The 24,099-nt window shown below is 32.9% G+C and overlaps 1 protein-coding gene across 1 annotated transcript in view; it reads right to left on the bottom strand.

Annotated features, from left to right (window-relative positions):
• LOC130441612 (potassium channel subfamily T member 2) overlaps positions 1–24,099 on the bottom strand; it is a 138,051-nt gene that overhangs the window by 14,423 nt on the left and 99,529 nt on the right. The window contains exons 13-18 of the mRNA XM_056775366.1: positions 17,173–17,390; positions 15,291–15,440; positions 14,942–15,237; positions 7,586–7,678; positions 5,130–5,355; positions 453–803 (exon numbers count right to left, since the gene is read on the bottom strand). Of these exons, the coding sequence (XP_056631344.1) occupies positions 453–803; positions 5,130–5,355; positions 7,586–7,678; positions 14,942–15,237; positions 15,291–15,440; positions 17,173–17,390 (1,334 nt within the window). The remainder of the gene's footprint in view (positions 1–452; positions 804–5,129; positions 5,356–7,585; positions 7,679–14,941; positions 15,238–15,290; positions 15,441–17,172; positions 17,391–24,099) is intronic.

Below are 24,099 nucleotides of genomic sequence, written 5' to 3'. Positions count from 1 at the left end.
TTTCATATGTTTAAGTGGTTGCGAAAAGCATGGTAATAAGGTTTAAAACCTAATGATGGGGCGAGACCTATAGTACCTCATGTCTATTTCCTCTTATGATCCAATGAAACAAATAACAAAATGATTTAGTTCTTTAGCAAGATGAAACGTGCATGTATCAAAATCTGATGGCGTCTTTATATTTTCCTTTGTTGTTGGCTAAAAGAATTCTTTTCTCAAGAGAGCAAATATGACAAGTAAAACGCGTTATTGGTTCTTGCAACAAATCTAATTCAGTTCTCGATGTTCTGAATAATTTCAAACAAAAATTTATTTGAATTCCTATTATTATAGTGCATCCCGTTTTGTTCCATTTACCATTTAAACTGTTAAATTGTATTTAGAAAAAAAATGATCTTTTTGTTAAATATTTTTTTATTTTATTAAAAAAGAAAATATGAATATTAACTTACCAATCGATGGATCCCAGCATCCAATATACTAACGGAAAATATGACACAGCATCTAAGAACGCTACATCCGGTCTGCGTTCCAACAAAAGAATTATCGGATTGAGCGACGTTTTGGATCTAAAGTGCGCCCTCAATGGTATTATGAAGTTATATATACCGTTGGAAGCGTAATCGGCTGCCAAAATGATAGTTTTGTTCTGCCATTGATAATCTCTTGCGTTTCGATAACTGCAATGCTCGCAAACTTGGGCTAGTTGAAGGCAACAGAGCGGCTTCTTTTCTTTTAAGAGATAACACAACGTCGGGCTCACTCCGATGTAAGGGGAGACCGGTGGGAAGCCTTTTACGATGCTAAAGGGAGAAGAAAGATTAAGAACTTACTGGTAATAAGCAAAAATAATCCGTAATATCTCCAAACTACGAGTAACGGGGAAATTTTGACAGTGAAAATCATCATCAATCAAGTGAAACAAAAACGATTTTTGCTTTTCCGTTTTGCTTTCCGTTCAAATTTCTATATATGATTAAAAATTATTATTTTCAAATCGAAAGGATTGTGATTTCCTATTGAGCGACTACGAATTGAAATTCGTAACTGATACTTCGTAATTGGAAATGAGTACGACGCTAGAGAGCGTCTACTGTACGTGTTTAATCTTTCGTTGCGTATTGTTCTGAGGAGATTCAACGAGATCGAAACCGATCAGCGAATTATATATGTAATTGATTATTTGTCGCAACCTTCGGTTGGAAACTTTACCATTTACATACAGCCACATCTATTTGAACTAATATATATTTTACAATTTTTAGATTTACTAATAATTCATTGTAGTACACCACATGCATTCAATTTATATTGTTAAGCATTTATTTTTAAATAATTACGCTAGATTATTATAAAACATGGATATAAGGGTGGTTATACACACTTTTTAGATACATTTACGAGGTACGAGTACATAGAGACCATCAATAATAGTAAACATGAGTAAACAAAAACTTTATACATTCTATTCTTTTTTACCGAAGGAAAAACATATTTACAAATATTGAGTAATAATATACTTTCTTTTGGATGCTTTCTTTTAATGTGAAAAGATGTAGCAACATAAAACAGGGTTGCCAATTCCGGACGAAAGAAATTCGGGACTCTGAATCAATGAATAAAATTATATAAATTTAAAAAATTAACAAATAATTGTACAAAATTTCCTCATTCTTCATCCTTCAAGCCTTTATCTTGTTTAGAATTGAACAAAAATCAGTGCAACTCATCTCTAAATTAGTTATCCACGCTGCAGCGGAAGGAAGGATACTCAGTAAGCAGGACACAACGATTTTTAGCACATCCGTATTCGCTTCTTCGACACTTGTGAAAATATGACCCCATTTATCCTAAACTGTCAAAGTTGAGTGCTTACTAATTTTCAAAAAAATTTTACAATAGAATGATTATCGAATAGGTAATCTACGGAGATATTTTTCTCAATGCAGTGGTAGCTTCTAAAAGGCCTTTAAAGATGATGTCCGCTGTCATGTATAGACAAGATATTTTCATTGTAGGCTTATCGTCAAAATACTTGCAAATGTTGTCATAAAAATATTTGGAAATCGTAAACTTTACTTCGAAAAACGTCTACATCTGTTTGATTATTCCCATCCTAAGATGGGAACCAAAAAATGGTTTTTCATAACAATAATTTCTTCATTCAAACGTTTCATAGTTCAGTAGCGCTGATATCAGTTTTGGCTTTTCAATGGTGGCGCATATATTAACAAGTAAATGAAAAAATACAGTGATCAAATGTTTTCGGTCCAAATCTTCTAAGCCCAATAGTTGTTTTAACGCAATAGTGAGAAAATACCATAAGGGAAGGTTTTAACCCTTTTTCAGAGCTCTCATTTCTAATAATTAGGATTCTACAATTTTTACCTATCGAGTAGTTTTCAAATGGGTAAAGGACCAACTTTTTATAATATTGAGTTTTCAAATATGTTGTTTTATATTTCCAAAATCTCCATATTACAAAACAACGTCTGGCAACATCACTTAAATTTGATTTCATAACGCCAGTATTCCGTTTCAGCCACTCAGATATTTACGCACACGACATAGTAGCAGTTAGCCACTGTACTTGGAACTTATGATTTCGGGTTCTTTCTTGGAAATGAAATCAGAGTGAAAGTCAATAAAATATAATCGTGTATAAAGTTATAGTTTAAGAGGGGTTTGCGATAGCTTTAGACAGAAAAGAATATCAAGAGACTAATAAAAATAAGAACGTCAAGGGTATATTCAAGGCAAATCATATAAAAAGAACATGGATTTTAAACTATCATTTTTCTGCATTTTGATGTTAAACAGCTATATTCGAAAATCACCATTTGAAAATGGGAAAAGGTTGAGAGTCATTAAACTATACGAAAAGCACTGACAAGTTTGGTTTTGAAAGCCTCATGATAAAAAAACCAATATTAGATATTTTTTTTTGTAAACTTAAGAAGCGATTTTTAGTTCAATATGTTATATTCATAAATTCAAAGGTTTTATAGGTTTGTTCTTCAAATGTGGAACATAAAATAATTTTAAAGATGATTTACACCTGCCTAAGCCAAATATCACGAATAGCACAATTCAAACATCATCTCTATGTGTAGTTTTCAGTGGTATAGTTTCGACTCGAGCGCCATGTCAAATTGATGCAGCGTCAAGCTTTAAAAAGCTGCCATACTCTCGACGCGAGAGACTATGACGCATTTTTCACTGTTAACAATCAGTTATTATTAACAAAAATCTTAATTTATGATAGGAAGTTTCCATGAAAGATAAAACAAGAAAAATATCAACAATTTTATTTATTGATTAATTTTTTCCTCATTTTTTTTTAGCAATTCTCATAATAATTGACACTCACGAAATGAAAAATGACGTCAATTGACGTATTATAATATCCATTGATATCGTTTGATGTCGATTCAGGTAATTTATTGAATGGGATCGTCTTTTGGTTAATTTCGTTATTTTTTCCAAATAACCCCCAAAATTTCTTTGGATTCGAGACATCTACAGTTATACAAGAATTAATTGCAAAAAAACCGACCTCCCTACATGCTTCCTGTAAGGAAACATCGCTGCTACAGGCAGACATTTTCTTAGCAAAAAATGCGTAAAAAGTCAGTTATTCAATATTAATGAATGTGTTAGTTTCTTGATCTGAACGCCCGATTTAAAAAGCCAAAGAATTGTTAGTTTTTTCTCTGCATTAAGATGACGCTCCAATCAAAATTATACCACTTAATTCGAGTTATAGTCGAGCGCAATCTACAGAAACTTTGTTTACCCTACGGCGGCCATTCATAAATGGTCATCAGCTTATACCTCTGACTAACGTAGAATACAAAATGAAGTATTTGATGACGAAAATGTCAGCAAATGATACCCTTGACGTTCGTATCTACAGAAAAAGACAGACAGATAATAAAACTTACCGAATACATTCGTCATGCCATGCGAGTCGACTTGAATCTTCAGAATCATCTAGAGTAAGACTGGACCTGGGGAGTGCAAGGTTCAGGACAGAGTGATCAAAGAAACAGAGCCATTTGTGCAATTTCACCGTGCGATTTGTAATCCAAGCCTTTGTGTCAATTTTGTATATTTAGAAATATATACAACGAAGAAAGTTTCACCATTCGGCTGGTTTATCAGAATTAAACGTTTTTTTTCTTTCGTTTGAAGCGTCCACTACACTACGAAGCTGATTGACTTCCAATTCGGTTCGTGCTACTTTGAGTCGCTTCGATGAAGTTCCGAAGTGAGTTTTTGTTTCTCGGAGAGTTGGGAGAGTGTGTGGATACGCGCTTCGAACTTGTAGTGTAGTGGAGCCATCACGTTTCTTTAGAGAGTCAGAAAGACACATTAAGGTGACATTTTTTTGAAAAATCTATATTCATTTTCAATTTAACAAGTTAAACGTAAGTACCACGACACCATAATAGAGTATGACAAGTGACGTTTTGTTGGAATGTGACACAATATGAATATGACTCTTCTTGTCACTGATGAAATTCAAGAGAATATTAGAGCAGAGTGGAAATAAATGGAAAAATTTATTTGTAAATTTATGATAGTGTAAATGAATATACGATTTAGTTTCTCTCACAAAAGCTTAGATTAATTAGGAAAAGGATGCGTTCAGGTGATTTTTAACATGAAAAGCACACATAACTACTTATAGGATTATAGAAAAACGAGATAATAAGATAGGTTAGGTATTATTGCACTAAGCTAAAAGTCTGAAACTTCCATTGAAGTTCTTCTAAAGTCTCATCATGCAAAGTTTACATTTTAAAGACAATATAACATGTGTCAGCTAGATAATATGATTTTAAATTGTACTTAAACTTAAATTTAAAGGAAGGTTCAATTATAGTGATTAAAAGATGGTCTTTTTTCCAAAGGGGAGTAAACACTGATTTTATGGAGAAATAGGATCTAATTTGAATTAGCAGTATCTGTGTTGAAAGTATACTATTTATTTTGATACGTTAATCGGAGTTTTTCTAACTTAACAAATATACTCAGAAAATCTCATTATCTAGCTTTCACAATTATCAAATATTCACGCTTCACATCAATTTTCACATATTTTTATTATTTCGATTCCCACTTACGCTATTTTCTCACTCGGTGATCTCCAAGGCACATCGTCTTCGAGTTCGTCTTCGCTTTCGTCAGCTTCGTCAGTGGCGTCCTGAGCAATATTTAAAGTACTACTGGTGAACATATCAGGTACAGGGAGAATACTGGGTCTACGAGAATTTCGACGCTGGTTAATCATCTCGGGGCTTAGGAGGTTAGGATTTTCACCACCGCTTCTAGGAATATCTAGATGGTTACCTAGATTGGAAAAATTTGTTAGTTTTTGTTAGAAATACGATATTTCTATCAATAAAAAAAGACGTATAATTTGAGAGATGAAATTATAAATCAGAATAATGGAATTTAATCGATTATTATACAGGTATATGTATTTAATGATTAGAGAATGTTTAAAGGAAGAGTCCTGAAATGAATATTGTAATTACTCAAATGCTGGAGAGACTAGAAACATGTAAGGAGCGCAAATTCATTAGAGAAGCTTCTGAAAGATCAAATGAGGTGACGAGTCCAGAAATGTTGGAGGAAATCTACAAAGCGACAGTGAAAGTGTACCAGCTAGCAGACATAGTAAGCATTTCAAAAGTGCGGTACATTACATATCAACTTTGCGCAAGATGAGTGTTGCGTTTGGCAATGTTTTACAGAAATAAAGCATGAATGAAAGGTGGGTCCATCCTGAAACACAACAACAATCAAAACAATAGGCTGAAAAGGGAGAACCGACTTCAAAGAAGGCAAAGACCGTTCCATCTGCAAGCGAGGTTATGGCGTCTATATCTTGGGATATGCGAGGGATAATTTTCATTATATCTTGAAAAAAGAAAAACTATCTACGGCGAGTATTATGCGAACTTATTGCAGTATTTGAGTGCAGAAATGGTCGCATTTGTTTAAGAAGAAAGACAATGCACTAGCCCACACCTCCAATGGTCAAAATATATGAATTGAAGTTTGAGTTGTTTTCTTATGCATCGTATCTGCCAGATTTAGATTATTTTCTGTTCCCAGAATTGAGAATATGGCTCGGTGGTCAAAAATTTTCCAATAATGAAGTGGTGATATCGGCAGCTAAAAGGAAAATACCTTTTCCAAAATATCTGTGATTTTTTTATTGGGTCAGGTACTTCAGGGACCATCTTCCTATATAAAATAAAGTCGTTAAAACTTAGAATATTTTTTTAATCTTGCTGGCTATCATTCAGTATAATAAACCAAATTATAAGAAATCTTCTTGAGTAAAATGCGGATTTTTGAGATCTCGTTTGTTTGACTGTTACAGAAGGTCTACTTTACCTCGATAGATCTCCAGTATAGTCAAACTTATAGTCGAAATACTGTCTAAATGAAAGATAAATTGGAATTTATGATCAAATAACATGAAAAGAAGTTTGATCATTGAAAACGTGCAAATCTTTCAAAATATTTCGAGACGTCAATCGCAATTTTCCTTAATGTACATTTATCTCAAACGGAAGTCGTTTCATACAACCGTGCAGTCACATAAATTGTAGAATTTTATTTCTAAGATCAGATTTTTGATAAAAAAATATATATGCATCGTAAAAATCTCTTTCTTCGTGAAATACTTAGGAAGTATCCAAAAACTCTCGAGCACATAAGTACGGTTGTCATCCCACGTCTCACGGATTCCTATAAACCACCGTCAACCTAAATATATATCTTCTTTCATATACGAGGGTAAGACTAAATTTATGCTCACTTTTCGTAGGTAGATTAATAAGTTCAAAAGAACAGCTTTGAAATAAAGTCGATGATACCAATTTCGATTTTAAGATATTTGTATAATTAATAATGACTGTGATAATAGGAATATTATACCCAGAAAGAATAAGTCTTTGACTTGGAGATCATATTTAGAGCAGGACATTTTTGTTACTATAACCTTTTCATCGATCTTTTGGTCTCTTTTCATACCGTCCACGATTAGTCCTGAGGACTACACTCAAGATGGCGCTGAGAACGCCATTGAGAAGGCAGAATCATCATTCTTTTCAAAATTAGGTGACATCCCTGGTGAAATCACAAACTATTTTCGTTAAAGTTAAAGTTAAAGCGCGTTCACTTTAAGCAACTCGAACTAAGGAGTTTCTTCAAGAAACTGATGTTAATGTGTTACTGTGGCCACCAGATATATATTTCATTGAACATATGTGGGATGAGAAGGGGAGAATATTGACCAACTTTCAACAGTTAATTCACGAAGTTAAAATTGTTTGGAAATAGATATAGAACATAAATAAATTAGTGTTGATCCACATACAGTGATATGGAAAGACTAGATACAATGTAATGAAGACGATCTACAAATTGGCCACTTCACAGAGCACTATTTGATATTTATAAGCTTCAAACAGACAAATATGGAATTAATAAAATCATATTATTTGACAGAATCAACCTTATCGATATATTATCTAAATCCCCCCGTATCTGAAATTCGACTCACCTGTTATGGAGACGTCGAATGTAATAGATCCTGGTGAGGATTCCTTAAGGCATTGTCGGGAGTCACTCGTCACTGTATTGTCAGGAAACGTGGCTGTTCCGGAAAAAAGAAAAGAAAACGGATTTTCTTGTGATCGTTGCAATATCAATTCGAACAAATTAAACATAGAGCTACAATTTCAAATCTACGTATATTTAACCAATACGAGGGTTATCTGTAAAGTTTCCTATTAAAGAAAAGCCATTTTTTCATACTTTTTTTATTCTTTAGTTTGTTTTACGTCTATATACTTGTTCAACGATGCTTCAACTGTTTCAACATATGCGGCGTAATCCCCCGAAAAAACAGTGCACATGAGTTTTAGATGTGTCAAGATTTGATTAGGTTCAACTTGCGTTCGGGATGTCGTAAGATATCCCAGTTTCATCCCTCCTGACTATCCGAGAAAGGTAAATTATCTCAGTCTTCATTGTAACGTATCAAAAATTTCCCATTCGTTGTTTTATGTGCTGTTCAGTGAAAATTTTAGGTACACAATGTAGAATTTTCGAAATTTCAATTTTTTAGTAACAACTTCATAGCAAGAGCAGTAATTGTGAACCTAAGATTTTGCCTTTCATAGACACGCGTCTACATCATTCTTCATTGTGCACTTTATTCCGTACTTCATTGAACTGTTCTACCAATCTTTTATCATTGAATAACTCATAGCGTTTTGTCCGCAAACCTTGTGGATTTACTTTAACTTTCTTTGCGTTTAGAAAACTGATTTCACAGGCGGCGCAGTTTCAATTAAGACCGACATCATAAAGGATTACAAAGAACACGTCGAATGCTCGACACTGTCACTGATAGAAATAGAAACTTAGTTTGTGGATATATCTCGTATATAACGTCACATTCGTATGTTTATGAACTATTTTATTTCGAGCTTGATTGTCATATTTCCTTTGACCTAATTAGTGAATAATTTGCAACGGACGGATAAATATTAATATGGATGCTGATCATTCTTCTAAAATAATGAATTTCATTCTGGCACGTCATTGGTGTGAATAATAATAGGATTTGTTAATTGGAATTGTTATTCACTTACATACATTTGTTAATGAACAGATATATTTCTGGAATAATAAATTTATTGTGTTGGATCGCGAATAGTGAGATTATTTCGAATATTATTTTGTGTAATACCGTTTGTGTATTATTGCATTTGTTAAATTATTCACCCGTTGTTAAAATCTACCAAAGTATTGCGAGAATCCACAGAATACTGATTGCTTGAAATAAAAATGTCGTACAATCACCTAGACACTTTAACGAAAAAACCATTTTCCACGAGAGCCTCATTCCAATAACAATAAAAATCTTTAACCCGAAGGCATCTCTCTTTTCTCTATAACCTTTACACATGAAATCAGAAAAATACGATCGTACGGTTAAAATAATCTCTTCGGAAAAAGAACACTGGCCGGTTATAGAACAAAATAAACCAAAAATTAGCATAAAACAGCTTTAGAGCAACTCCATATTATAGTGGACAAACTGATGCCAACGGATACATTTTAGTATGACTAGAATAATTCATCAAATTTAATGTGTGTTTGAGATATCATATATTTTTTATCCTTCTGCAATGTCTATCGAAACCATTTTTTATGATGCTGGCGTATAAATCAGTCTGAAGTCGATCGATTATTGTATGAGTTCTATTTGCTCTAAGATCCGTTGGGGTTTGTGACTTGTTATTTTAGACCTGATATTCAATAAAACTTCAAAAGGAACAGTTTAACGCGGTTAAATCACACAATCTCGGTGGTTACTTCACATCATTTCCAAGTGAGATAACGATACATTTATATTGCTTGTGGAATGAGCTGCGTGGATGTAGCACCATCTTGTTTGATTCCTAATCATCGAATTCGGACCTGAGGAAGCCGGTAAAAATGGACTTATAGCGTTTGTTATTGATAGTGATAGCCTGGCCAAAGTGGTTCGCAAGTAAATAATATCTATGTAGCCGCCAGTCCAAAATCCATACCAAACAGTGTTATTTTCTTGATTCATTCTTTAATCTCACGTAGATGTAGTTTCTGAACTCTTCGGAGTCTGTCCAGCCAGCACATGTCGTTGCCTATATTCTCAATTTGTATGGGAGCAGGCTCAAGTCATAAAGCAAACTTGGCCAAATTGTCAATATGCATTCAGTTGACTTACAAATCACAGTTCTTTCGATAGCACGCAGAATCAGATAGAACACATATTTTGGTACGTCTTCTTGTACATTACATCCGTCTATAGTAATTTAACGTAAAATAATGAATAAATGACAGACAATTTAACACATGTAATTTCAACAACCCGACTGTTATCAACTGAAAAACTAGTATATTTCTAGTGGTGACATAGTTTTCTACTATTTTATTATTTGATACGAAAGCCGTGAACATGAGCTCCAAGGTTATGTCTTTGTAGTAAACGAAAAATTCACATATTGTATGATTTCAATGTACGTATTACTATTTTCAAGTGCGAAACATAAAAAGCTTCAATTTTATTGAAACAACAACATATCTATAATCCGTTTTAAAGTTTCTACCGTGTAACAACGAGCAACATCGAGAAAAAAGCCGTTTTTGTTTGCAAATGATCATATTCAATATATAAGGTAATTTCAAAATTATTCTATATTATATTCTATATAGTTATAATCTATATATTAAAATCTTGTGTTATTATTTGCCCCTTTTTTAAATTTATTTTCAAATAACCCCAACATACACAGGTATGTTATGGGACAAGTTAATTGATATGGTCGGTAGACAATAAGAAACTGAAGGGGATACAATAAGCAAGTTGGTGAAAAGCAAATATAATATTTGAATCACATTGTACTATAGAAATCTATTGATTTCACGAAATAATGTATTGAGCATGTAGCCATTAACTAGACTTTAATCTTTGATAATATGTATTAAGGACGTTGAAAATTATATTAATAAAATTACTAGTCACAAACTTTCAAGGTTCTTCTCCTTGCTAATATTATGTCTTTTTAGGTTTGCGAATTTCCCATAGAGTTTTGCTACGATTTTATGCCCCTGGCAAGTATTTTCATGTCGTTAAGAGTTTATTCTTTTTTATCTTAATTATATATATATATCCCCTTTTATAGCGTTATACGCCTTTGGGTTCCTAATCTCCAGGCCTGTCTATCTTGCCAGTCGTCGACTGCTAGGTTCCTTTCGGACATTGCTCTAGTGATTCCTTGTAGCCATGTTCTAGGTGGTCTTCCCCTCTTTCTTTTTTCTTTGGGGGTCCATTCTAATATTATTCTTGGTAGTCGTTCTCTTCCCATTCTCTTAACGTGTCCGTACCAAATCAACTGTTTCTTTTCTATATCTTCTACTAAAGTTCTTTCTACTTTCAATTGTCTTCTTATTTCCTCGTTTCTTATATGTTCCGTTCTAGATATTCTTGCTGCTCTCCTCCAGAAATCCATTTCCACTGCATTTAAGTTATTTTTTTGCTTTTCTGTAAGTTGCCAAACCTCGGAGCTATATGTAATTATTGGTTGTAAAATGGCGTTGTATATTCTCTTTTTTGTTTCTGGTCTAATATTCTTTTGCCACAGCACTGAGTTCAGGGCTCTTATTACTTTTCTTCCTTTGGTTATTCTGTCCCTAATTGTTTCCTCGTTTCGTCCTGTTGTTGTTAGTTTTACACCTAGGTATATGCATTCCTTACAGTTTTTAATTATTTTTCCCTCTAGATCTAAATTCCCAGGTGAATCTTCTGATCCTATACATATGTATTGTGTCTTCTCCGTGTTAACCTGTAGACCCCACTTTTGGTATTCTTCTATAAGTTTTCTAGACATGTACTCCAGATCTTCTTTTTCCTGTGCTACCACTACCTGGTCATCGGCATAGTGCAGTGTATACAAGGTGCTCTCCCCAATAGTTAGTCCCATTCCTTTACATTTTTTTTTCCAAACTCTTAGGGCTTCATCTATGTATATGTTGAACAGAGTTGGGGATAAACAACACCCTTGTCGCAAGCCTTTGGTTGTTTTGAAGCCGTCTGTCACCTTGTTACCTATTTTTATTTTTGCTGTTGTGTCTCTGTATAGTTCTTTTATAGCCTTTATTAGAGTGGTATTTATGCTCGTTCTTTCCAGAACCTCCCATAATTTTGAGACAGGTACTGTGTCATACGCTTTCTTCAAGTCTACCAATAGTAGGTGCACTTCTTGTGATCTTACGGTTCTCTTTTCGATTATTTGTGATAGACAGAAAATACTATCTATCGTCGATCGACCTGCTCTGAAGCCGTTTTGTTCCTCGGATTCGTATGGGTGATATTCTTCACAAATGATCTCCTTTATTATTTTTCCGTATAACCTACTGAGCGTACTAGTCACTGTAATGCCCCTATAATTATTGCAGTCTTCCTTATTTCCTTTCTTGTATATGGACGTGATCCATCCTTCTTTCCACGTTTGCGGTATTGGTTCTCCATTTAGATGTCTATTGATAATTTCTGTTAGGATATTAAACAGCCTATTTGTTCCTGCTTTTATTAATTCTGCAGGTATTCCCTCTGGACCAGGAGCGCGCCCATTTTTAAGTAGTGTTATAGCTTTCTTTGTTTTTTCTACGTTGATTTTTATTGGTTCACCTGTAATCCGTATGTCTTCAGCCGGCATGTTACTATATTCAGATCTCTGTTCTCTGAGTAATGAGCGGTAATAGTCTTGCCATTTATTTGGTGATATGGTGCCTATTGGGATATTTTCTTTTCTTAATTAATTCTTATCTTAATTATTGATGTCAATTATTTTCTCGTTCGTTCTCTTTCATTTCATTATTTGTTTATTTTATCCAGTTGTTTGGATTCATTCCGATTTATAAACACGAAATCAAATTATACCCCATAATCAAACTGGAAACTTCTCAAATATCCACAGTTATCATTTTTTTAGTTACAGAGTTGAAATTCTTTACAGTTTCTCCAGATAGTCTCCATCACACTCTAGTCACTTTTTCTACATTTCCGGAAGCTTTCCGATTCATATTTAAACTACCCTCGTATAAGCTCTATTATTTTTAAAATTGGTTTCCAATCAAACAACTTAACATTTCTCGTTGATTCGTTTCTCAGGTTCCCATTTGAGAATAAAATGAAGGGAATTTGATTTCAGCCCTCGGAATATTTAAATTATTCAAAATCAACCATTACTTCTAAAAGTAGCTGAGTAATTAAAGAAATTTTAAAAATTTAAAAGAAGGTCGGGATATTTATTGAATAAAAATTTTATTATCAATTTTCCGTTGCGTTCTTATTTGGGATTTTGTTGGAAAAATTCAGTATATAATAATTCCATTCCACTACAAATAGTCTTAGCTGAAAGGAAATTTGATTATAAATAAAGAGGCTTTAGTCTGGCAATCAAAGTTGAGTTGAAGATTTGATTTGGAGTACCCTCGCTGTGCATATTAATTAGTTGGGTCTACAAATCCGAATGGATTCTAATCGTTTCAATTTTATACTTACTTAATATCTAACTATTCCATTTATTTGAACAAATTTTATAACAAAAATTTGTTCATTGAAATCGAAACAAAGTTGTGGTAAAAAGAATACTCCAAAGAAAATTTGGGTTGATATAAGATATGGAGAAGTGATGTGTTTTTCAAAACTTTCCACACACGATTCCAACCGATTCGATTTGTATTATTTTTTAATTAAAGTCACAAGTAAGGAAGTACTACTATTCCGAGACAACCTCTACGATACATGAAGAAATGTTTAGCACAGACGGCTGATGCTTATGGCTGATGGAATACGTGTGTTGTTTCAAAAGTTTCAGACCTAACAAACACACAAAACATTTTTTCTTCATTTTTATTTCCCAACATAGTCACCTCCAAATTATATTAGCCGTCTTTCTCTTGAAAATGCAAGTGAAACTTTAAGGCTAGGAAACAGAAACAAATCTGTTGAATACGTTAGGTGATCAACCGATTCGAAATACAATTCTTGATTTTTAGTCATTGAAATCATCGTGTGCGAGATAATGCGTTATCCTGATGGAAAAGCACTTCAATCACCTGAATATCTCAAGAAAAAAACTATTTCCATCACTTTTCCGGCCAAAGAAAATGATGAAAACAATAGAAGCGTAGATACAGTATTTATTCCACGACTACTAGTTAAGAAATCCAAACGTACCAGTATTCTTATGCTTTATTGACATCAGAAAAGCGTTTAACTGTATTAAACTGGAAAATTGTTATTGAACTTTTGTACAACAGAAGTTCACCATATCAGTATAATCCAGAGTATGGAACACATACTCAGATAATTAAGTTCAGGCTTGCATTAATCGTAAACAAACAAATCCTATACCATTCAACAGTGGTATTAGACAAAGAGACTTACTTATTTTCTTTTTATTCAACATAATAATGGATAAAAGCTTGGTAACGGTTATGGAATGGGCGACAAAGAAATTAAAATCCTGTGCTATGGCAATGACGGCTTTTATGTGCCGAAATTAAGGATGATCGTCGAAAATTATTGAATACCCGACAGTATGATACGCGTGACAATATTCCAGGATGTCAAATAAAACAACAAAGAATGAAACTCAAGTACCTTGACTATGGAAACATATTAGACATGGTGAGAGAACAAGTAACCAGAGCAAATAAGATCGTGGAATGTCTTCAAAACGTAGTAATGCAGAAAAAAACACCTACGCAAGAATCAAACCTATATATCAAAAACAAGGCCAGAAACATCAGAAACGAAACAACTCTTGGAGTCCACAGAAATGAGAATTCTCTGGCGGATCTCGGGAAAAAAAGCTAGACTGAGAAATAAGCGAAAACATCAGGCGATCATTTGACATAGATAACTTTGATGAATGGGATAAATCTCTAATTGGAACACGGAGTAGAGATAAACTATGTAAGATGTGGAGTCACAACCTAGAGGAAAGAATAATCGAAAACATTTTTGTCTTCTTTGGAACAGATTGACCCACTTTATTGACTGTGGTTTTTCGTTTAAGGAGTATAGTGGTGGATCCAAATTTCTAAGTGGTTTCCAAATATTTCCTTTCATAATTTTCTCAACAAATGTACCTTGTATATTGAATATGGTTGATAAAGAATATTAGGCTATGATATTATTTCTCATAACTATATTCTAATATTCTTTCAATGATATGATAAATAAAATCGTAAAATGTTTTCGTTTTCTAAATCATCTAATTATGACAAAACCTTTTCAGGTGAATAAATACACGATGAATAATGAGAACAAGCATGCGCAAGCTACAACACTCACTGACACATGTGGGGACTTGCAGAATGAGTTGAGGAGGAGTGGTACCGTCTTTGGGTGCAGCCGGTGGTACTGTATTGGTCTTGTCCTCCTCTTTCGAAGGTAATGCGGTTGTTTCGCCGGATGTAGGTTGTTGATTGGCGACGCTGAAAGAAGAATTCTCTTCTTTGGTGATGCTCATGTAATAGCAAGTATCGTCTTTTTTCATAATATGTCGTGGTCCGGGATTGAGGAGGATTGTATCTTCGTAGAATTCAGGAAGTTGTGCTGGTCGAACCCCCACTAAAGCAACGCCATATCTGTAAAAATATATTTTAAGGAATTTGCACGTGATTTAATTGATTTAACTCACTTCCTATGCGAATGAAAACTAGCGTAAGTAAAACTTTTTCCTTCGTATTCTCCAAAGAATCGACTATCCTCTAATTTGATGTGATAGATTTCGTTGCCGGAACATCGTCCGTATAAACGATGCCATTCCTCTTGAGATTGTTGACCTTCTCTATAACAAAAACATATTACAACAAAACAGTTATTTTATCATCTCTTAAGAACTGTGGAACCAAAGCAGTAAGAATAATAAAATCAGTGTTAAATTTTGAAATAAGTTTGGTTTATAAAGAGGGAGAGAGGAGGCACAGGATAGAGAAATTTTGTGAAGAAGATTGAGCTATACATAGAATGTTTCCATGTTCGATCAGTAATTTCTAATTCTACGGGTTGTATAAACGAAATCAAGTTTAAATAATGAAATGAGTTAGAGAAAAAAGCTGTGAAGTTCCAAACGATCATAATTTCCTTTTATTGTTCCATTTACTGTTTATTTTTTTGGAATTCAGTGGGTGTCAGTCACTTTTGTGAATTTATTCGAACGTTACCAAACACAAAGAAGTCGATAACATTCTCTTTTAGTCTGTTGACCCGTCATGTGAAAAAATACCAGCAAATCACTGGAAATTGTAAAAGTCGAGACTAGGGATTTTCGTTTGTGTCAAATTAAATGGCAAAAATGCGAGGCTAACGAGGAAAATTCTACAAATGTTTTTTCGTGTAAAAAAGTATCTGCTAAGCTGTGCTTCAATTACTAAACCCGTATATTGATATAAAGGTTTTTAGAAAAAAAGCAAAATTTGGTTTTTTAGGATAGATATACTCTGCGCCGTAAGATAATGATACGTCACATTTGATATATTCATATCAGTGTTACCATATCTTAAAACTTGAGTAGCGGCACTCGTATGAGAATCCATCATATTAACTCTGTAAATCAATAAAAGAATTTGAAAGGCTAATTACCGAAAACCACGACAATTAGGAAACCAGATGGACGTTAGGCGTAAAATAATGTGCAAAATGTGATCCCTAGTATAGGAGTCTTCCAGCTTAACGAACTAGCTACAAAAAAGTCAAACAGCCAAATTGAAACCAGTAGAAGACGATATCAAATCTATCCGTATATCCATGGTTGTAATGAAAAAAAGAGCTGAAACATTGAGAACAAAAAGTATAATGAGGACTACTGAAACGAAAACGCGAAAAACAATAAAGTGCCTTGGAAATAGATTGACTAGTCAAGATCTTTGAGTGGAACTAGAAATCTCAGATGTAGTGAGAGACCTTAAATAAGATAGAAGAGATGATGTCATAAAAATGCCAGAAAACAGATCGGTGAAATGGGTAAAAAAGCAAAAACCAAACAAACCGCAACATGTGGGCAGATCGTCAAAAAAATGGTATGAGAGCTGGAGTTCAATGTCTTAAGAAAACCTCAGGAGGAGGCTAATATTCGGAATTAATCAAGTCAGGCTTACATTAAAAGAAAAAGAAGAATCCGGAAGATGTCCAAAAATTGGGAGTAAGAGGAGGTTCAGTATTTTATACACTCTATAGAAGCAGGACTCAATTATTCAAATATATGATGAGGGATGTTTTTTTTATTTTTTAGGTAGCTTAGCTAGGACATTCTGTAGGTTTACTAGTTTGTTGAAAAAAATCAGATTATAGGCACTATGATCAAAGAACTATAGAAAGTGTGGTCTTATTGAATGACATAACTAATACAAATAATTTTGAAGGAGCTATTCTTATTTATATGAATTGATTTTTAGAGAAATAGCATGCTACATCACGTGTTTTCCATACAAATATAATAAAACGTCTTTGAAAGATGTATTATTGAAAATACGATGTATAGAATTTGCTTGTGAATATCACCAAAAGTTACATATACTCACTGGCCCCTTGAAGTATGAAGTAGCAATGTGACCAATGTAGAAGCACCGGGACAGGTGCAGTTATTAGCGAGTAACGCATATTTAAATTCATCTTCGCAGACGACGAATTCTGCGAACTTTACATGGAGTTTATTCTCGGGTCGGAAAATTTGAACGTATTGGGCGACATTTGGAGCGAAGTCTTTCACTGCCCACGATCGTAAAATCGTGTGCTCATCCTGAAAGAAAAATTATTATTTCGCTAAACGCATAAAAGTATTTTTTTCTTCAATACTCTTGGAATATTACTCTTGGTTTTTAGTTTAAATTTATTCTACCATTTTTGAGTAATTTCTAAAAATTATTTTCTAACTTTGCATTCCTTATTTTATATATTTTTCATGATAAATCAGGTCTCTTTTAATAGGAAATTAGTTTCAAAAAACAGAAAAAATTGATAATGCAACATTTTTGCTATATATATATATATATATATATATATATATATATATATATATATATATATATATATATATATATATATATATGTATATATATATATATATATATATATATATATATATATATATTTTTACCACATAGAAATCATTGTGAATGTGAAGTTGTGTGTATACAAAAAATTTCAAGGTTAGAGTTTCATCACGAATTTTAAGTCATTCTCTGAAAACAATGTACTTTTGGCATACTATAGCGAACTTAGCACTAAAGATAAAACATTGTTTCTATGAATTATGATCAGATGGGCGAACAATTTAGTAGGCTAGCATAGAAAAAATATTTTTTCAACAGAATACAATGATTACAGCACATCAAACAATTATAGTACGTTTTGACTTTATCCTCAAAATAGGCTTCAGTTTTGCTATAACCATTTCATCGGCACACAATTTTTGTCATCAAGCTTCCTCTTGAGGTCTGAGAAAAGAAATAAGTTACTGGGAACGAGATATGGAGATTATGTTGGACCTAGCCTAACTATATTTTTTATTGATTTGTGACAGGATGCATTGACGCAACAACCTGTTTTTCCCTCTTCCTCCAATAACGCCACGTACTAGTCGTTTTTTATGATTTTAAATAATTTGGATAGTCGGTGAATATTTCAGTATGCGCATTCAAAATTCTGATTCTATAGCCTTGTCTTCTGACTTTTGCATCTTTCCGCGTTTTTAAGTTGCTTCATCACGTGCAGTCCAATAGGCTGATTGTCGATTGGAACGAATAGAGCCTTGTTTCACCCATTGCCATATATAAATCCAAAAATTCCGGTTTATTACGGTTTAATCAGCTCCTGTTCAGAATATGGAATTGTTTGTTGATTTTGTTCTAGGATATCAGCTACCTCAATCTGCTCCACTTCATGCTTATCCAAAATAATTTAGTGATCTTTTTTGATGTTTTCGGTTCCCCGAAGTTAATCAAAGAAACATGTAGTTTTAAAAGGCAAAATCTTTTATTCCAGAACAAAATAATAATAGCATAAACGAAGCTCCTGATAAGAAATATCTGGCGACAAAGGTAGTAGATCTCACAATAATTTCATTATCCAAAATAATTTATTTTCCTTTGTTGGACAATATAAATTATAGGTACTGTATGCAAACTACGCATTAAGAGGATTATGGATCTATTTTTATGGTCAGTGTACCAAATAGAAAAAATAAAAGTTGTCGGTTTTATAGCATATCAACCAGTTGGTACATATATGGAACAAACATAAATTCGCCCGCGGCTCGTGCTGCTAACTTAATTTGCGTGATTTATTACGGCTCGTTAAATGATAACTGTTATCTTCAATAAACGTTTTGACAAGTCATATTAATATGGAAATAAATGTAATAACTTGATTTTCAGTTTTCCATTCGATAAAATCTACTAATTAAGCATTTAATTTAAATCATATATTCCGATCACTATTTTAAAAATGAAATTAATCCAATGAATTTGAATATCAGAATTAAACATTTTCAAAGAGTCGATCATTTTAAATCGAATTGTGACTATTTAATCTATTTTAGTGAACAATTGTATGGAATTAGAATTTCGTGAGCTTTCCCAAACACCTACATATAAGTGTGTTTTGGAATGTTTTCGATCTGACAGAAACGAAGCGTTCAAAACGGCTGACATATTGGTGATAATCTCTCAACTGAAATATATTTCCCAGGTTATATTGATAAGTGCTGACAACTTCAGGTTCAGGTCGTACGATTTTGAGACATCCCTCGTTTATGTACCCAGTTGAGCTTTAAAAAATAACGTTGCTTGTTTTGATACTATTTTTATGACAGGAGGTTGCAGTTTATAAGGAGGAGTCAAATATCGATTGGTATTGATTTCATCTTGATCTGTATCTGTAGAGTTAGGTTCAAAAACATTTTGCAAGTGCTTTGCGAAGGCTACTAAGTTCTCGCTGTTGATTTTTAACCACTGACCTTCAGTGTTACGAATGGGAGGATTTTAAACTTGTGGATAGTCTAAGTTTTTTTAGCCTCCCATAATGAGTATTCTGTTGCTTCTATTGCTCATAAATCTCTTCATTTGATAGAATAATATTTCTAAATTCAGAAACTAATAATCACTGATCTTTTTTATGAGAACGAATAATTTGAGGAACAAGTTTTATATATCAATCTTTCATTTGTTATCATTAATATCATATTAATAAGAGTAATTTTTTGTTGTTGGTGAGTTTTTTCTTTACAATAAAAATCGAATATTTGATTTGAAGTTCCCCGAAGTCGCTGAAATAAGAATCAGGTTTACTGTTTCAATAAATTCGTCTTGAGATATGTCTGCTTGCATACTCACATGAACAATCTAGTTTTCCTCATTTAAGATTAATCCTATAACCCTCGTGATGTCTGATATTTAATTGAATTCTGGTTTTCCACGTAAATAAGTAGCTATTACATTTAAATTTATAAACTTTGTTAGAGGAAAGATCACAGGGAATCTTTCACAATAAAACGAAATCTAATTTGTTTCGAAGTAGTAAAAGTGGAATTTATTTCTAGCTAACAAGAAATTTCGTTAATTAACTTAACCAAAAATGAAAATTATGGAACCTGTATTGCATATTGTTGAGAAATTATATTTTTTATCTTGTAAAAGCCAACGAGGAAACCTAAAACCATATAAGGCAAAAAACCGAAACTCATTAACCAGACCAGACCAGAATGCACCATTCTAGGTCAGCTGGGGAAAGGCTTCACCTCAGAAGAAAAGAAGGAGGTAGAGGCCGGGTTAACTTCTTTGAAAAATCCTGTAGTCAACCAAAAAAAAAAACTCGCATGCTAAATATGCCACACTCGTTTCAGATATAAATGAGTTATGTCATACATACTATAATCGAGTTGTGGTCAAACTTATGTCAAATACATAAATAATTTGAACTAATTCCAGTCTAGAGTTGTTCTAAACTCAATCTCATTTTCTATTCTGAAGTCAAGTGCACAAACGAACCGTGATGAATAATAAAAACAGGTTTAGCCGTTTCTTAATTGATGGACTTTTCAGGCATCGACGTTGAAAGTTTATTTTACAAAAGGATTTCAAATAGATTTATTCGAATCGTAGATGATACCGTGAAATATTGATATCTAATTTCAACTGTTTCAAGTGAAACTTTGAGTGTTTCGCTTTTGTATGTTTGTATAAATACTGTAACGAACAACTCTGCGATATTGGTTCTGGAGACGGTCCTGTCGGGTTGTGGTGGAATTATAAAACACGGTGAAGGCGAAGCACGTTTGATATCTGTTTTTTATAAAAGTTTTATTATAGCAGGCGATTTATTTCCATTGTTTCTTTTGAACTAACTTCTAAGAAGGTCTTGTTATCTATTTGTTTTGTTTGTTTATTTTCTAGATCTTTTGAGATTTTCGTTTGGATATTTAAACGAAATAGAAAAGTAACCGAAGAATTTTAATAAATTATATAAGTTATTTACGTGTTAGTGATAAGTTAGTTAAGTGTAGTGTAAATTATGAACGTAAGAGATTTTTCAGTGCCCTTACAAAACTTGTATACAACTATCTGAAGAACAGAAGATTCCAAATCCAGCTTCAAAGATAAAGATCTGAATTGGAATGAATGAAGACAGGAATCCTTTAAATATTATATTTGCGTACAATTCTGCCATCGCCATCAGAAGCAACCAGCTGATAATGGTAATTAAAAGAAGCTATGAAATGAATTGAAGACATTTATTAACTTTGGGAAGACCCAATTAGTGTTCAGCAAAAAGTGGGTGAAGAAATCACCTAAACTATCAAGGATAATACCTGGGAATCATGCTGCGCTAAGAATTGACGATGTGAACTTCTTGGTTGATAAAACGAGAAAGGTAAGAACCAGTTGAACACCAAGATATATGCATGTTAAAAAATTTTAATTCATTCGTGGATAATCGAAATGTTTTTGCATTATTTATATCATTTTTTTTGTTTGAAACTAACATTTCGGAAATATTAAATATAACGAAATAATTTATTTGAGTTTCTAGCGAGTAGCTACTGTGTTTATAGTTCTTATAGATGATTACTATATAGTTCCCGTAAAATCCAGTTTAAAACTGAAATTTAATACCACTGTAGTTAATGAATAATAGTCAAACATCATTAAACAAACTACGCGAACGTTACTTATTACCTATAATTAATCAGTTAAGTTTCCTATATTCTCGTTACTAGCTTTAGTAGAAACTATAAAATTGATCCTGTAACTATCAACAGAAAAAATGGCAAGAATAATGTGGTAATGGCTTCCATGGATCAGTTCAAGTTACTAATAAGTATCAGAGGGACAGTAATTCGTAATTGGATTTCAGATATATTCATACATTTTTTCTGGTTTCCAGAACATCGTTTAAAACACTATAAACCACTGACCACCATCTAAAGGCATAAAGTTGGAGTAGATAAATGATTTCCCTTTTATAATATTCCAATACTTTGTTATGATCTAGAATACAAACATTCCATATGCTACAAATTTTACTTTGGTGGAATTTGTATAGAAGTTTTATTAAAAACTAAGTAGATCAAATTTTTTGTAGATATAGACTTTTTTTGAGCGAGCTAAAGCTCCACATGCAAAACTATTGGTTGTATTGGTACAACCGCGAAATCGATGTGCGGCTTGATAGCAATATTGGGAATAGAGCTCGTTCAGTCAATCTCTTTTTTTCGATACGGATGGTAGTCAAATATTGACGATCGAAAAAAGTATAAGAGCAGGTAAATGTTATACAACTACCATATTTTCAATAAACTTTTCTTGGTGAGGTATGTTCCGATATATTTCGTCTAATAATACTAAATGTCATATTCCACTTTTGAGTTTGGCTTTACAATATATTTCTATTGTTCTGATATGATGAGCTTTACTAGTCGTACCATATGAAACTAATTCATATTTTCATTTACAAAATGTATATGAATTTTATTAAATCAAGACATTTTACGAGATTTGGCAACCTGAAGTTGGATCCCAGCATTCGTAGTAAGACTATTCTACATGAGCTACATATCTGGTACCTCTTTTGTTTTTAAGAATATTGAATGTAAGTACAGCCTTTGTTGATGCACGTTGTAAGACAAGATGTCTTATCAATATCAGGAACCGGTTACGTGAATTTAGATTTTAATTTTCATATTTATTTACATTTATATAGAAGACTGCAAATGCCTAATGGAGCTTGGTATATTATTCTAACAAAACTAAAAAATCCAATGTGAAAATTTATGACAAGGTGTTTTTCTGAGTCTTCAAAAATTTTTATGGATTTTCTATATAAATTGTTTATAGTCTTTACTACAAAACAATGAGTCCCATTAGGACAACCATATTTTCTAAAACGTAAAGAAATTGAGGTAAAGATTTAGCCATTTCGACACAAATTCTTTGTTAGAAATATACAAAAAATTACCAAAATGTCCAAATATTTATGCATTCAGCGTAAACCCGCTCTTTAGTGATTAGCAAAATTTGGGTTTCATGCAAAAAATAACTTCGACTGTGACCCTTACTTTGTAGTAACCAAACTGTTTAATCCAAGTTCCCAACAAAACGAGCTTTTTCTGTTAGCTTCGCTTTGTGTTGAGAGAAAAGATTTCTCCTTATTATTCAATTTATTTAAGTCGGCACACCTGAGAGTAATTGGAATTATTCCTTGAGAAAATTTTTAATACATTCCAATCCGTTTCGTCTGATATGTTTTATGGCGTAAAATTCACGCAATCTACTGTTTTAACACAGAGTAATGAGTAATGGGAATGTTTTAACAAATTGAACAATATATTATTTAGCAAAGGTTTTAACCGAATCATTTGTAGCTTGGGATTTCATTCGTCGCTAATACCTACCCGGAGAATCACATGACATATTTTTTTCAAACTACAACGAGAATTAGGAGTTCGTAAAGATTAAATGTGAGTATCCAGGGAAATACTTTATATGAATGTTTAAAAACTTCTTTCATTAGGCTTTCATTAAGTATTAATCGTACTTAGAAGAGAAGATGTAACTGTTTCTTAATTCTTATATCTTTGTACCCTTACGGATATAAGACATAGGGTTGAACTTCCTATTTCTTCGGCTCTTTCTTTCAAAATTCTCTCCAATACTTCCATTAATTTGTTATGGTAGCACCTCGTGTAGTTTGTTCCCTCTATGCTCAGTAGATTTCGTCCATCCATGTCTTCCTTGTTAATCCTCTACTCCTGGTTCTCATTGTTCTGGCTTCTAATATTCTTCTTTCCTAATTCATATCTGTTATGCAGTTTTTGACTTATTTTGAATGGTGTATTTCAAACTTTAAGGAAATCGAGTTATTTATATCGGACTTAAAAATTCAGCATCTACAACCACAATGGGAAGCTCCAAAGCACATGTCTCTTTTATTTAGTAGGTTATTACGGATAC

This window comes from Diorhabda sublineata, chromosome 3 (genome assembly GCF_026230105.1).
Source record: "Diorhabda sublineata isolate icDioSubl1.1 chromosome 3, icDioSubl1.1, whole genome shotgun sequence".
NCBI lineage: Eukaryota > Metazoa > Arthropoda > Insecta > Coleoptera > Chrysomelidae > Diorhabda > Diorhabda sublineata.
The sequence above is the reverse complement of the archived record's forward strand: the minus strand, read 5'-3'. Positions and strand labels throughout refer to the sequence as shown.